Here is a 15,491-nt window from a genome sequence, read left to right on the forward strand (position 1 = left end):
TTTTTTGTTGCCTGCTTAAATCAGCCCTGCTTCAAAACCTTTCATACTGAACGAAGTCCCCCCTTTAAAACCGTCTGTTCAAGCAGCCACTGCAAAGTTTCTGCTCTCTGCTGGAGGTCCAGCTGCTGTATTGTCTCAGTTGGTAACTACTGTATCTGTCACTCACTGGTGAAGAATATAACACCATGGCTACTGCAGTAAACAAGCTTTAAGTAGCTCTGTGTATAGCCTTACACACACACAGTACAGGGAAATGTAGACAGTATAGGGAAACACTGCAGAATTTCACCACAACTTGTTTTTTCTTCATGTAAGGTAAGCAACACAGTAAATAACTCTCCTCAAAACTGTTTTAAGGCTTTATACCAATTGTTATTTGAATTACATACAAATTGTGATATTCCTGAGGCTTACAACATCTGTTTCTACTTTCTACTTCTAAACCTGTGGTTCATTTTTACAGTATTTGTTGTAACACACACTTCAGAGATTCAAGATTCAGAGGTGCTGTTGATGCCAGTGAGACAACAGCACAGTCAGAAGCCAACAGACAAAATGTTCATCAAAAATGCCAGCCAACGACACCCCAGTCGCCACCATGAATTATTTCTGCCTAATCGACCCTTCAGGGGTGAACCGCCGACGGTGGCAGGTAAAGGTTTGCTGCTCCTCAGGCCCAGTGCCAGACAGAGTTAATGATGCTCTGAGATGACTCACTCTGAACTTTAATGGAGTCAAATCATTCTGTTTTCATGAGACTGTGTTGTTCAATTATATTGTGGTTCAGAAAAGTGGAAAGGAAAAGTGCTCTTCATAGTGTTTTGCAAATAAATGTGGTTTACTGAATGAATGTGCAGACTGATGGCCTCAATTATAAGAAAAAAAGACAACTGGAACTATAAAAAGCTTCAGTAAATTGAGTTAATAATTAAGTAATAGTTTTGCTTCCATCTCAGGGCAATTTTCTGAATGCATGGACAAAAATAAAACATTATATTGTTATCACAGATATCGTCTCAGTGTGAAGGATTAAGCATCATTGTGATTAAAGTTATTTTACTGCGTTCAAGGGCCTAAATGAGTCATGACTGATACCACCAATTCTAATGATTTAAACAAGGAAAGTCTATTGGCTCGGAGGTTTTCCAGCTCAAACACTAAAATAATGATGCCTGATGGGAAGGATTTTAAAATAAAAATAAATAGTTTCATTTTAACCATGCACAATACTTTGATTACATAGTATAACACTCTGTTTTCCTATAATCAAGCACTTTTCAAGCCCACACTCTGTTATGCCCTGACTTCCCCAGGATTTCTCCTCTACCCGGACACTCCTGCTAAGATGAAGACCACATCCCGAGAAGCTTTCTGCCTTAGACCCATCCCACAACGGGACGGAGGCAAAGGTCTGCAGTCTTATCTCAACCCAGAGCGTAAACTCATCTTATCTGTTTTAAGATAAGCCTGTGTTGTTCATATATATGTGTGTGTGTGTGTGTGTGTGTGTGTGTGTGTGTGGCTGTTCTGGAGAAGGTTAGGAAAGTGATTTATGAGTTTTGTCTTTCATTTAAGGGTTTAATCAGTCGTACTGCAATATAATTACTATCATTATACTGAATGAATAATAATACAGTATAAAAGAAAAACATCCATATAAGGTTAAATGTAAAAAGGCTGTTACTTGTGCATCAAGAAGGAAAACAAATTTGGATTTTACTGACCCAAGTGCATTTTTATTAATTGCTAAACATTTCCAGCAATGTACTGGCTGAACTAATGTGGGTGTAGCCTTTAGTCTTAGTTATGTAAATATAAAGTAAATGTATATCTAAGTCTAAAATTGCTATTAAGATGTGACATTACAGGTTCGTAATTAAAATGGTATCACAATCTAATATCTAAAAACAGAGCATTTATCAAAAATAAAGACTTATTATCATACCGTAAGATGGTTCTCCCCAGGCTTAGCTAAATTACATAAACACATACATACATACACAAAATAACATATTTAGGACAGCAGATACCATATAATATAGAAAAAAAACTTTGAGCCTGAATTAGAAGCATTTGATTAACTTGATTTGATTAAGTAGAAGAAGACTTGAAGAGGTGGAATGCATGTGCAAATTATTACCATGGTTATAAGATGTTTCCAGATGTTGCCTCCATTCACAGAGTGATGGGATGTTTCATGGGATATTTCATTACTGTGTATGAAGTGAAACCCTTACCATAGTTATGATTACCCTTCAGGAGACCATATTGCCCAGAACACACAGCAGGAGTCCCGCCGTCCTCATCCCACATCCTCGAGACAAACAGGAAGAGGAAACAGCAGCAGGGACGGGGAACCAGGGGAGGATGAGCAAGAAGGCAGCCATGATCAGACCGGGTCAACAGCAGTGCAGAATGAACAAGATACAACAGGGATGCAGTCTCAGTATCAGACAGATTTCCCTCCTCCGTCCTCCTGCCGCAGGAGGCGAACACCTGCCCTCCCACAGCCAGACAACATCGGCATCAACCCTGCCTTCAGGTGAGAGCGAGTTTGTCAGAATCGCAGTCTGCTATAGCTTAATGTGTAGGACAGCTCAACAGTGTCTGTTTGTTTTGGTTCACAGGATCGAGTTTAGCACAGTCCAAAGAGAGACTTACCCTGGTTGGCCCATCATGCAGGCTGAGAGTGGCCTCGTTCGGACAACCAAACATGACTGCTGAGTGACAGTCTGCAACATAAATAAGAAATCAGCTTTCATGTGCAGCAATAAGTGTTTGACAAGACAGTCACATCTTCTCGCCTCAGACTCCCTTGTGACATGTCACCCTGCTCATCTTTGGCCGTACAGCATGGCAATTTATTTACATTACAAATAAATAAATGTCAAAAATAATATTGCAATACAGTGCACAGTGTGCATCTTTGCATAAATTATACTGTCTTATCTCATAAATAGCACTATAACGCACAACTTAATCTTACTCTTCAGTTTAGACATAATTGGGGTGAAATGGAAGTTAAAGGTTTGCGTCAGAGGTGTTGATGATTTCTCCATGCCTAACCCCGTCCAGCACAGCATGTGTCTGTCTGGAAATAAATTCTTTATTCAATATGCGCTCTTTAAAAAGCACACATTTGTAATCACATTATTTAAATGCTTTTGTCTACTTTTGTTACTAAGGAATCAGTTCTTTCCAGCACAAACCCTTTTCTCAGGTTTGGCTTCTTCTCGGGTAACAAGTGATGAATTTCCCGGCAGCAGGTCAACATGATGAGCTAATGGACTGATGATGTCTACACACACCAGTCCGTGAAGTGGATGGAGTCACTGGATAAGACTTAATGAACTCATGCTAACACCAGACCTTTAACGTTTCATATTGATGACTTCAGACATACTTGCGGTCAGCTTGGGAGAAAACAATCCACCCAGTGAGTCATACCTCAAACATGATCTGCTTCAATGGGCAGGACCAGGGATCAAACAGCTGGGCTCAGACTTCACAAGTAACCGGACGGGTAGCTTTTAAATCAAACAATGTGAATTAAAAGTTGGACTTCTTGCTTACTGTTTTCATTGTAAACACAGAATCTTCATTTATATTTATATATTCAATCACAAAGTAGTGCTTTTGAAAATGCAACTGTCTCCATTGGCTACCACAAACAAAACAAAAAGACAAAAGAACAAGTTTTAACGGTAACTAATGGAGTTGCTTTTAGAAACTTTTAGAATTCAAATCGGTGACCTTTACATTTGGTTGAAGCAATATTTCTTGTATTACAATTATACAGCAAACTTGCTAGTGGCTGACCTGTATATAAAATAGAAAAAATACATTTAATAATACTTTTTCACAGAGCAAAAGGCAACCCATAATAACAATAGAGGAAAATCTTAGTAACTTTGGGAGTAGGAATGAAGAAAGCGACATCATTGTGTTAAAATTATTTTTGGTTTATTTGGTTTTCTTCCTTCTTGTGCAGAGCACAAATCCTCACCAGTGGCTTTTTACCAAAAATGATGCTCCAAAACTCTTCATCAGTAAAAACACGTATGACACAGAGAGGCTTCATTGTTAAACTGCCCACCTGAAGAAATCTTTGAAAAGTGTGTAATACACATACTTCATATTTCAAAACAGAAACTGAATCATCTTACTTATGAAGAAAACAACAAGGTTATTGTAACAGGTTCAATCTGATTTACAGGTACCTTATAGGTGTACCATAAAAGTAATGGCATTTTGTATTAATTCTGCTTTTAAAGCTTGTGTTATTTGCTGCTTGAAAGGCTTCACTTGGCTGGACAACACCAATATTGTAAAAGAAAAAAATGTCTGTACAGTGCATTTCTTTTTTATTTGGTGAATTATTGTACTGTTTTTACTGTTCAATTTATACTACAAAGGCATATTCTAAGTCAGATTTCCCTGAGAAATACTTACATACTCAAGACTACCAGCTTAAAAATGGCTGCTCCAAATTGACACCCCTTCACCATACAATACAATCTCATGAACACCAACCAGGAAACTTGTCATTCCGCAACTAAACCGATATCATGATACCATCAGAGGGTCATCTGTAATTCAAATGTTTATTCTTTTCATAGCCCGTTCCCCTGTGTGCAAACCACAAGCCCTAACAGTCACACTCTTCTTCACTGCCCACTTGGCTTAAAATTCCTCAGTTTGAAGCAGGCAGCTGGACTGTGGATCTGCCATTTGAGATCAGATCTCCTGTTAAAAATGGGCTTCATCTCCTGTCCCGGTGCCTGCTCCTGTCTCCATGTCTGCGGTCATCCCTTTCTCTGCCTCTGTCCCGGTCATCTCTCCTCCCTCTGCTTCCCCACTCGGCCTCTCTGTGTCGGTCCCGGTCCTCCCGGTCTCTCGCCCCTGGTCTGTCCCACTCTCTCCCTCCACCTCCTCCACTACCACCTCCCCATTCCTGCACCGGACCGACCCCGAGGTTAATGGGTTTACGGAATGGCCTGTCCCTGCCGCCGAACCGCAGCTGTCCGGACTCTTTCTTCCCTCCTTGTCCGCCGCCCAGCCGCCGGGGGACCCATCCTTTGAGGGTCCTCTCCTGTTCAAAATCCACAAACAATTCGTGCTGGTCCACCACCAGCTTGTTGGCGTCCCGGCGGGCCCGGACAACAGACCGCTCCTCCTTGTATTCAATGAAGGCGTATCCTTTGGAGAATCCCGTGACGATGTCCCGGACCAGCCGGAGCCGTTGGATGTCTCCGTACTTGGAAAACACTTGGTGCAGTTTGTCGTCTGTTGTCTGGGGGTTCAGGCGGGCCACAAAGAGGGTGAGCAGTGGGTCTCCAACAACGCCTTTGTTGGGCTTATAGCGGGCACCCATAGCCCTCCATACCGCCCGATCATGGGGCTCCACGTCTGTGCCGTCGATGCTGCCAGCTTTCAGCGGGTCGTACACCTTCGCTATCGGACTCCAGTCAACCATTTTTACCCCCCAAAAAGTTACAAGGGTCTCCTTCTTCAACACACGAGTTCCAGCGACAGTTCCCGGTGGTTGTTTCGCGACATTAATCGATAATTAGCTAAATAACCCTTTAGGTACAGTTGAATGTTTTTACCCTTTCGAATTATTCCAACAAAGTAGGCTGCGTTCGCGCGTGCATCAACGAAAACATTCCGTAATGAAACGAGCTCTCGTCTGTTACGATTTAAAGGTTCCTACTTGCTCGATTAGGGTTGAGACCATCTATGGTTGACAAGTGTCCTTATTTATAATTGATGCGAGCTCTGTTGCCGTTATGATTTCATCCATGGCACTTTTCTGACCTCTCGTCCGTATTGGCTTAAAGGTTAAGCCTTAAAGTTCATTATTCTTGACCTTAGTAAAGGTAGATTGACAAAACAATCCTCACAAAAAGGTCCACTAAGTAATCCAATATAATTTGCAGCATGTAATGACATTTACGGCCAGACCTTTTTTTACAGCAGACATTTTGACTTATAACAGGAAAATCAAAGATGTAATTATTAACATAGATGCTGGCTCACTGATGGCCTCCTCAGACACTTAAATAGTTCATTAATGTTATTAATTACACCACGTTTTTTTCCACTATCACATGTCAAAATGTATGCTATGAAAAATATCTCAATTTTAATATTCACAAAGTGCAGCATTTCTGGTTTGTTGACATTGGGAGTGAATGGCCACTGTAATACACTCTTTAATCACTCCACATTACCAGGTGTTAAAACTATCCTAATAATATTACTTTCTCACAGCAGATGTGGTATTTCATGGCAGAAAAACACTGTTGTAACTAATGACAATACTGTTGGGTGTGACGGTAAACCAGCATGCATCTTACAATGGTCTTGGCACTGTAGCACACAAGGCATGCAACCATTTCTATGGTTATTCATTGCAGAACACTCCAGCTCCATAATATGAAAGAACTGGATGTCAACTTCATTAATCTAAGTTCCAAGTTCCATTGCTGTATGTGAAGACTTGTGACACAGGGTACAACTCTTTACAAAAACATTATTTAATAAAGCAATGAAAAACACATCTGTTCTGACTCCACATTGAATGAATTATTACAAAATCATACAGATGCTGTCACTTCACTGCTATGTACAGTTATGTTTGTAGTTTATTATACTCTGATGTCCCTTGTAGAGTTTCAAACTGATTTGGAAAGGTGAACAAAATCTTTCTCAGTCCATTTCAAAATGTCAGGTCTGTTGACTGGTTGTGTCTAATCTGCAGTTGTTTCAACAGCATGGATTAAATATTCTGTCTCAATTTTTGATTCATCAGTTTCAGTTGACATTACATGTCCTCCACGCTCCATTTATAGGCTGCCTCCTGGACGGCTTTTTTATCTGCCAGTCGCATGTAGCGTTTCTGTTCAAAGCCGTTTGACCTGCGAGACACACAAATCAAGTTCCACTGTTAATTCTGCAATCACACCCTCAACTCAATCTTTGATTTGAATAAAGCTCCACATCAGGTTCAATTCAATGTAGAAGCCAAAATTGTGATCACGATTATCATACACATAGATAATAGTATGAACTACAGATGAGCTATAATGTATTAAAAAGAAGCACATAGGGTCACATTCATCACATTACAAATGCACCCCATGTAGTCACTCTTTCACACCATCACCTGTTAACTCCATCCCAGCGATAGCCTGGTAGCATATTGAAGCGGTTTGGAGGTGGTGCTGGGCCTTTATATCGAGGTTTCTCTGCAAAACAAACACAAGACGGTTTACAAAATATTCTATAAGTGGTAAACAACCATTTTGCATCAGCCAACTAAGGTAACAAGGAAACGCATACACATATATAACCGTTAAAACCTTGTGTCTTTGTATTGCGGTCCTTTTTCCGCCTGAGCATTGCAGCCATCGGATCTCCCTCCCTTTCCTGCTCTCTCAACATGCGGTCAAGATCCTCGTCATCGCAGTGACGTGCCAGTGGCTTCTGGGCTTCATGCACTGCATCCTCAAGTTTCTGCTGATGCATCTGGCTCTGGGCCAACCTATAAACAAGAAACAATTTTAATCATGGAAACAAGTAGGCACATTACACATTTCAAGTCGTTATGTAGTCACAATCACACACCATTAGTATTTCTGATTTTTGATTCATAGCCGCCTTCTTCTTAAATTTTATTCAGACTTACCCTCTCCCCCACTGCACGTATTTCTCATCCTTTGCTGCTTTTTCTCCAGCTTTCCTTTTCTGTTCTTCTCTCTCCAAGTCCAAATCCCTCCTTTTACCGCTCTTGTCTCGGAACACCGTCTGGGCATTGCGGGATTCATCTAGCCACGGCAGGAAAATAGATATAAAATGTCATCTGAATGAGGACTACATATTTTTAACTTTACAAGAACTAATCACAACCAAAGATATCTGTAAGCATTTGGAGTACCCATACATCATATAGATGCCATGAGATGGAAAGTCCTGTAAGCTCTGCCTGTGAAGGAAAAGTATCTTAAAAAGACAAAAGCTGAGCCAACCTTCTAGTGGCTGGTTGTTTCTATCTCTGCGTCGGTTCTCCTCCTGCTCTTTCCTTAAAACATCTACAGAAACCAGACCTGCTGTCCCACCAGAAAGCATCCTCGGACCCTGAAAAGAAAACAGTAAAAACGGCATGGGTTGATTGATTGGATGATGCATACACACAGCAATTTGAGGCAAATCAAATTTCATATTACTCTTTGAACAGAATTTGCTCACCTGTGACTGGCCAGGCCTACGAGGTGGCGACAGATCACCATCCGAGTCCTTTCCATTTTGGGGCTGCCTCCTGGGTGGCGACTGGTCAGAATCAGAGCCTCGTCTTGTTTTAGAGTGTTTTCGCGGAGGAGATTGGTCGAAGTCTGAATCGTGCCTGTTCTGAGCCCTCTTTGCCACTGGTGACCGACGAGGATCAGGGGAGCGTTTTTTACTTGATAATGATGAGCTGAGCTTTCTTCTAGCAGGGGATGAATCTGACAAAGAAATAATGACTTTTTTAGTGAAGTGTTCATATAACTAAACCAACCAAAAATACTTTTCTCATGTACAAAAAGTTGTTGGGCTGAAATACTTCAAAAGCAAAATCAATATTATGTTTGACCTTCCATTATCAAGCAATCAAAACTTCTCACCTTTACTTTGCGCCTTGCCTGATCTTCCTGACTGTTGCCTAGGAGGTGACAAGTCTGGAGAGTCATGGCGACCTCTTCTGGGAGGGGATATGTCTGGAGAGTCATGGCGACCTCTTCTGGGAGGGGATGTGTCTGGAGAGTCATGGCGACCTCCTCTGGGAGGGGATGTGTCTGGAGAGTCATGTCGGGTCTTTCTGATTGGAGAATCATGTCTCCTTTTCTTTGAGGACAGCTCTGGCGAATTGTGGCGACTCCTGCTTGATGCCACAGGCTCTGGATGTTGATTGCCACCTTTCCCATCCTCTGTGTCTTCATCTTCATCAGCTATTGGGAGAAGGAGGAGACTCAAAGTAAATAAACCTGTACACCGCACAGACAAAGATTCTCTTTACTTTGTTCACAAATATCAATTACCTCCAATCACTTTCCATCTATTGCTGGTTCTGAAGGCTTCCAGTTGTTTCACTTCCTCTGGTCTCTCGTCAATCACCTCAGCAATCTCAGTAGACAAACACAAGAAATAAAGTTTCAAGAAAGGGTTGGGTGATATGACAAAATATTTGACAACTATCATAGATTTGGCGATGCCATTTATACCATGTTAACTCTCTTTAATACCTCTGCTTGTATTTCAATATTATAGTCAATGTCGCAAATCACTTAGCAGGACTGCATTATGGCAATACTGGTGTGATTTTTGCATCAATACCAGTAGCCTACCTAATATCAGTATCTTGTTTTTCCAAAAAATGAACAATTGGAGCTGATATGATTGAACATAAACTAAATCCAGCTTTTCAATTGTTAGGATTTGTTGCTTTTCTTTATCTTATGTGATCCTAAATCGAATATTTTTGTATCGTGGACTGTTGGTTGGACAAAACAAGCAATTTAAAGACGTCACTTATTTTTTTTTTTTATCCATATCCCACGATATGATTGTGTTTAACAAATCTGATGCATTTTTCCACATTTAAAGCAAGTAAGCTAACCAAAACACTGTTTTATTTGGATTTTTATTAGTAACCATGCTATGAGCCCATGAATCCCTGTAGTAAATTACAGAAATACATGTATACTATTATAGTACACTGCATGTTTTAAGGTGTAACGTTACGTGGAGATGTCGGCGGGCTAATCACTTAAAGTGAATGAGTGGACATAGGCTAGCCAGCTCGATAGCGTTAGCTAAGTTCTTACCACTGGAGCTTCCTCTTCGTCCTCTTCAATCTCCTCCTCCTCTTTGACCACCTGTCTCCAGTCTATGTCATCGTCTACTATTTTAAGTCTTGAATACGAGAAGTAAAAGTGAGTTAGAACGTACACTTTTCACGGAAAAAACGAGTTTAAGGCTGCGAGCGACATTACAGTAATAGCGACCTTAGCTAGCTTAACGGCTAATACACACACACACACACACAACACACTACATGCCCGACAACAGCTTCCTTAAAACGTTCCAGCCGACTCACCCTTTATCAGGAACCTTACGCCGTTTCTTTTTAAGCTTACTCTTTGATGTCTTGGCATCTTCGTCAGCGGATAAATAACGTTTTAGGTACTCAGCTTTAGATAGTTCTGGTCCTTTACCGCTACTACTTAAAGCGGCCATCGTTATGTTGTCGGAAACTACGGATAGCACCGAGGGTCAAGAACGCCCATTTCAGCAAACTTGGTCCAATACCAGATGAGACGCTCTGCCAAAGGCTCAGTATCTCAATTCAGCAGACAACATTGTTGGCTATGTTGATGAGCTTCCTATGACAATATAGAGGAAATATTAATGACTAATTTTTTACTCTTCGGAGTATAAATGTGAACAGCAAATGTGTGTGAGTGTCATTTTGGCCTGATTTATGTAATAAAGTTGAGTAGTGGCAGCTCCACTGTCATGAAAAGTGAGATTATGAAATAAAAGTGTCACTGGGAAAAACACCATTATGAAAATGAACACACTTTTGAAAAAGAGCATTTAGAAAAAAAGAGAGTTTTAATGATTGATTACATTTATATATTTTACTCTCTTGTTCATAGGATTATTTATTCCATAATGTCTTATTTATATCTAATATTGAACACTTTGGGGTTCGATAAGGTCCAAAATTAATCACACAAAGTAATTAGATTAGAGGTTGATTTATTAATAGGACGGGGATAAATATATGTCTTTGAGTGAGTGAACAGCCCTTTTCATTTCCTGCCACAATTTCTCGATTGAATTGAGATCTGGACTCTGACTTGGCCACTCCAGGCCAATCCTCTGCAGGTTTAGTTTTATGCTTTGGTGGCAAAGTTGTGACTGATGAAGCACCTGGCCAAATGTTGTTGTACAGTCACCAGTCTCAGCCTCTGAAGCTTGTAACTCCTTCAGCATCGTCACAGGTCTCTTGATGTCCTCCTTCTCTAGTCACCCTCTTGCACGCTCACTCAGTTTTACTGCTGTGTCATACTCTTTTCATTTCTTAATGATTCATTTAACAATGGAAATGTTCTTGTATTTCAATCACATTTTCTGTTGCTTGGAGTGTTCCTTTGTCTTCATGGTGGAGGTTTTGCCACAATGCCTACTCATTCGTACCACAATCAATTAAACCCCCTGCCTACACACTCTCCATATCCATCTTCGCTAACAATTATGTTACTTCTGAAACCAATTGGCTGCACCAGTGGTCATTTAGGCGTATCCTATTCCTATAAGGTGGTGAATACTTGTGCAAACAAATATGTTGCATTTTGTATTTATATTTAATTCAGGTCACTTTGTGGAGATCTGTTTTCACTTTGATATTAAAGGATCTTTTTCAGTTGATCAGTGCCAAAAAGGTTACATTAAATCTACTTTGATTCAACACTGTAAAACAAAAACACATGGACATTTCCCAGGGTTGTGTATACTTTTTTACATGCACTGTCGATCAACTTGAGAACTCATAAACAAGTCGGCATCTGACTTTAAATAGCATCCCTTTATTGAAAACAAACGCTGCAGCTCCCTAAGTAATATTTACAAGGCAAGTTACTCAGAGTATTCATACATATACAGTTGTGTGCCTCGGCAGCAAAAAAGCACATCGAAACATTTCTATTTAATCATCTTTGAGTCATCTTCATTCTTTCTCGTCAAAAAGAGGAACACAAAAACATTTTAATACTATATCAGTGCTACTTTATCAGAAAACAAGAGAAGGAGAGACAGTCGCAAGCTATTGACAACATCTTACCAACATGTGGGTGTTATTGTGGGGATGTTTGTAGATGCAGACAGATGCATGTGCGTGGTTAAATGTGTGACAAGCCTGCATGTTTTTTTGTATTTTTTAGCTGTGTGTCAAATGGAAGAAGAGCAGCAGACAAATGATCCAGGAGCAGGAGCTCTTCAGAAACATGCTCACAGCTGAACACGGGACAAGTTGCTCTGCAGAGGAAGAAAAGTGAGATGCAAATTGTCAACAAAGTCCTCTTGAATTTGTCTCCCACTCACTTATTCTCATGCTCACTCCCTCAAATCCATACATACATACACACACACACAGCTGATCCACCTACCTTTCTCCACATTGACTCTGGCAGGCACCCCGGATATTTTGCACATGTAGGTGGTGTTGTGTGGGAGTGTGTCTGTGAAGCCGGTCAGGATCATTCTGTAGCCGTGCGTCTCGAGCTCCTCCACAAAGCTTTTGTCTTTGAACTGGTCCTCTGCTGACGAACCCGACACATTGGTGTTAATGAGGACCTCTTTGCCTCCAGAGGACCAAGAGAACTCATAGCTGTTGATCTTGTTGGCCTTGGGCTCGACCTGACAGTCCACTCTCAGTCTGTTGTTGTCGTCAACACACACAGAGATCAGTTCACACGTTGCTGGGATCAGCAACACTGTGGCAAAAAAAGAAAACAGAAGGACACATGAGAAACACAAAGGGATGAGAGCATATAGACATGTATTTCATTTTGAAACCTTATTATTTGCCCTTTTCTTCAGATACTGTAGTATCTTCAGATACTGTAGTATCTGAAGAAAAAGTAGAGTAGAAATATTTCTCATAAATAATTCTCACCTCCCAGCACTCCATACACAAACAGAGACTTGAGCATGATGGAAAAGCACCCATCCAACTTTGAAGAAAAAAAGAGAGGAAATGTGAGAAAGAAATTACAAAGAGCATCTACAAGAATGAAATGTAAGCATGTGCTAAATTGAGTGCTTCTCAGCCATTGCTCTCCAGGCGAGTTGTGAGGTCATTTTGGGTGAGGTCATGAGATTATTTAAAGTACGGAGACAAAAAAAGAACGAAAAGATACCTAAGAAAACTCTAAACTAAATCAAAGGCCAAATCTAATTACTGGATACAATTTAGAGTGAAAGATGACACTCATTTTTTCTCTTTTCTGTTTTATTTGTTATACTATTTCTCACATTTTCCCAATGCCCTTGACACAGTTTTGTATTTATCAGTGGCCCAAGCCTAATGTTACACAATGAGTTTTTAATTTTAAGTTATAGGCTAATGTTTACATATCGCTGTAGGTAGGCCTATAGGTATTTACTGTTGCCCTGCACACCTACACGTTCTAGCATATTCCACGTCTCCCTGATATGACCCTATAGTCCTCATATCTGTAACCCCCGGAGCTGCAGCTGAACGTCTTTGCAGAGTCTTACCTCCTGTCAGGGCTGGAAGATGTAGTAGCTCTTGCCTGCGTGCTCTTGTCTTGCTGGGGAATAAACAGCTGGTGGCAGTTGCCTCAGTGTGCAGCACTGCAGAGCATCACGCGTCTGAGTCAAGGTAGGAGCGATACAGAGAGGTAGATAGAGAGAGTGGGAGGGATGAGGGTGGACCGCAGAGCGCTGATTCGTCTTTCTCCTCTGCAGTGCCTGGCGGAGGACACAGGGTGGGCTGGCAGGCATGCTGGAGCAAAACTCAGTCAGCATCATCGTTTTTATCAGCAGCGTGTTATGACCTTGTTTCCTTTCCTCTCTGGTCCCCTCCTCACCTTTGTCTTCTGTTCTGATTTGCCCATGTCTCTCTTTGTAGTGTTCTGCCTCTGATTTCCAGCTTTAAAGCTGCTCTTTATAAATGTCTTCCGCAGAGATTAGTGGTTAGTGGCTCTCGTAACAACCATTTAACTGTACACTTACTGTGGTGAAAAGATTGACTAACTTAAATGATTCTTAAAGAGAATATAAAGAGATATGTTATTTTATTGACATCCAGTTTGCACAGAATAAATGCACACTATCACAGGGTGGATTTGTGACCCCCTGGAAATTTCTAGCATGGTCATACCAAATGACTCATGTACAGTGGCTCAGTGTCTCCACCCTAAGACCAATAAAAGGAATTTCACAAAGTAAGTTGGATGCAGATTCATAGCCTGCATCACAAGGTGCTAGTGTTAGGCCATGGGATAGTGGTTGCTGTATATGGATGGATACGACCCAAACTGCTACAACTACTGTGAAAGTCGGGAAGCCAGCTGCATCATCCAATATCAACTTTTTTGAGAGTGAGAGAGCTAAATGCTAGGACAACATAGATGAAAAAACATGTACAAAGTAATAAGTTGGAACATTTTTCAGGGATGAATATCTATTCACTCCCTTCACCCATGTCATGATCACAGAGGACTGTGCCATTCCCAGAATGCTCTGTGCAGAAGGCAGGAAAACATCTGGACAGGTTTCTTGTTCATCTGGAGGACACAAAAATGAGCTCGGAGTCCATTTTGTTCTGCATAAGCTACTACATATTACATGGTAACATCTGACGAGTTTTGATTTTGTATGAGACAAGTTTAAAGCACTACAAGGAAAAGGAGTACAGTGCAGCACAGTGGGCTTGTGTTATTGACGATTGAAAATAGGCCTAATCACTGCAATCCATTCTTCTCAACAATGTAGGACGAACAAAATATAACCAAATTAGTAAAATAATCACTGATTCCCCTGACCCCCCAGTGATATTACAATCATATTTTACATGAATTATGTTCGTTTACATGCAACTATTTTGCAAGTGTCCGCTTTACCATTTCTAGTCATTTATTTTCCACTCATTTGTTTATTATCTACAGTGGCTGCGAGGTGTCATGGAGCAAAAAATAACAATGTGTGCGCACAATTAATTTGTGCTCTTGAATTAATGATTAGTGAAATTCAGCGCGTATCACCTCCGTGCCATTAGTTTTATTTTGAGTTTGAGTTATGTGGATATACTAAGCACCAACTTAGCACCAAGTAGTAATTTGTGAGCATGAATGATTCAATCAAGAGCAAAAATGAGGTGATTTGAGATCAGGAATGATTAACTTGAGCATGCAATTTGTTTGTTCTCCCTAGGCTCCATTATTATCCATTCATTTATTTATTGATTTAAGCCAGCCAGAATAGATCATTAGTGGGTGGAAGCATCAGGACAACAGCGTGGTGGGGGGGGGGGGCAACAGTCACCAGGAGCTAATTCCTGTAGCTACACCCCTGTCTGGGCCTCTAATTGCGTCCATTGAGTCTGCTCATTTAAAATAGCCTGACTGCGCCTTTTTTTCTAAATGTGCACACAGCCGGCTGGCGGTTTGCTCAGCTCAGCCCTCACACAGTGACAGATAGTTGTCGGTCGGGACTGGGGGGTAGGCTATCTCGGAAATAATCTGCCCACGCGTTAAGCTGCTTTATCCCCGCCAAGCCTCGGCCCGACAGAGACTGCTGCAGCTCCGTCACCAGTCAGAGGGAAGTCTGAATTAAGAGTGGGAGGAAGAAAAAGTGACACAGGCTGCGGAGACAAGTTTGAGAAATCTTTCCAGGGTGACAGAACTAGAGGAGTGTGTGCTCGG

General features: G+C 41.0%; 3 protein-coding genes across 3 annotated transcripts; all 3 read right to left on the reverse strand.

Moving 5' to 3' along the window:
- Positions 1 to 3,965: 3,965 nt before the first annotated feature.
- On the reverse strand, positions 3,966 to 5,487 carry snrnp35 (small nuclear ribonucleoprotein 35 (U11/U12)). Its single transcript, XM_070917881.1, has one exon. It carries the CDS (start codon positions 5,474 to 5,476, stop codon positions 4,763 to 4,765), a length of 714 nt encoding a protein of 237 aa, XP_070773982.1. The 5' UTR covers positions 5,477 to 5,487; the 3' UTR covers positions 3,966 to 4,762.
- A 1,080-nt stretch (positions 5,488 to 6,567) lies between these two features.
- Positions 6,568 to 10,275, reverse strand: bud13 (BUD13 homolog). Its single transcript, XM_070917517.1, has 10 exons — positions 10,136 to 10,275; positions 9,864 to 9,951; positions 9,078 to 9,162; positions 8,664 to 8,987; positions 8,251 to 8,504; positions 8,031 to 8,139; positions 7,691 to 7,829; positions 7,365 to 7,546; positions 7,169 to 7,250; positions 6,568 to 6,920 (listed from the first exon to the last, which is right to left on the reverse strand). Exons 1-10 carry the CDS (start codon positions 10,273 to 10,275, stop codon positions 6,827 to 6,829), a joined length of 1,497 nt encoding a protein of 498 aa, XP_070773618.1. The 3' UTR covers positions 6,568 to 6,826.
- Positions 10,276 to 11,980: 1,705 nt separating this feature from the next.
- On the reverse strand, positions 11,981 to 12,755 carry LOC139294768 (uncharacterized). Its single transcript, XM_070916683.1, has 3 exons — positions 12,719 to 12,755; positions 12,210 to 12,536; positions 11,981 to 12,078 (listed from the first exon to the last, which is right to left on the reverse strand). Exons 1-3 carry the CDS (start codon positions 12,753 to 12,755, stop codon positions 11,981 to 11,983), a joined length of 462 nt encoding a protein of 153 aa, XP_070772784.1.
- Positions 12,756 to 15,491: the final 2,736 nt, after the last annotated feature.

The sequence above is a fragment of the Enoplosus armatus genome, chromosome 13 (genome assembly GCF_043641665.1).
Source record: "Enoplosus armatus isolate fEnoArm2 chromosome 13, fEnoArm2.hap1, whole genome shotgun sequence".
NCBI classification, from domain to species: domain Eukaryota; kingdom Metazoa; phylum Chordata; class Actinopteri; order Centrarchiformes; family Enoplosidae; genus Enoplosus; species Enoplosus armatus.

Coding starts and splice junctions, on each gene's coding strand:
- snrnp35 (XM_070917881.1), bottom strand. CDS start 5,476: ATGGTTGACTGGAGTCCGATAGCGAAGGTGTACGACCCGCTGAAAGCT.
- LOC139294768 (XM_070916683.1), bottom strand. CDS start 12,755: ATGCTCAAGTCTCTGTTTGTGTATGGAGTGCTGGGAG. Junction 12,537..12,718: donor TGTGTATGGAGTGCTGGGAG/GTGAGAATTATT, acceptor TTTTTGCCACAG/TGTTGCTGATCCCAGCAACG. Junction 12,079..12,209: donor CAGAGTCAATGTGGAGAAAG/GTAGGTGGATCA, acceptor CTTCCTCTGCAG/AGCAACTTGTCCCGTGTTCA.
- bud13 (XM_070917517.1), bottom strand. CDS start 10,275: ATGGCCGCTTTAAGTAGTAGCGGTAAAGGACCAGAACTATCTAAAGCT. Junction 9,952..10,135: donor CGTAAGGTTCCTGATAAAGG/GTGAGTCGGCTG, acceptor CTCGTATTCAAG/ACTTAAAATAGTAGACGATG. Junction 9,163..9,863: donor ACGAAGAGGAAGCTCCAGTG/GTAAGAACTTAG, acceptor TTGTCTACTGAG/ATTGCTGAGGTGATTGACGA.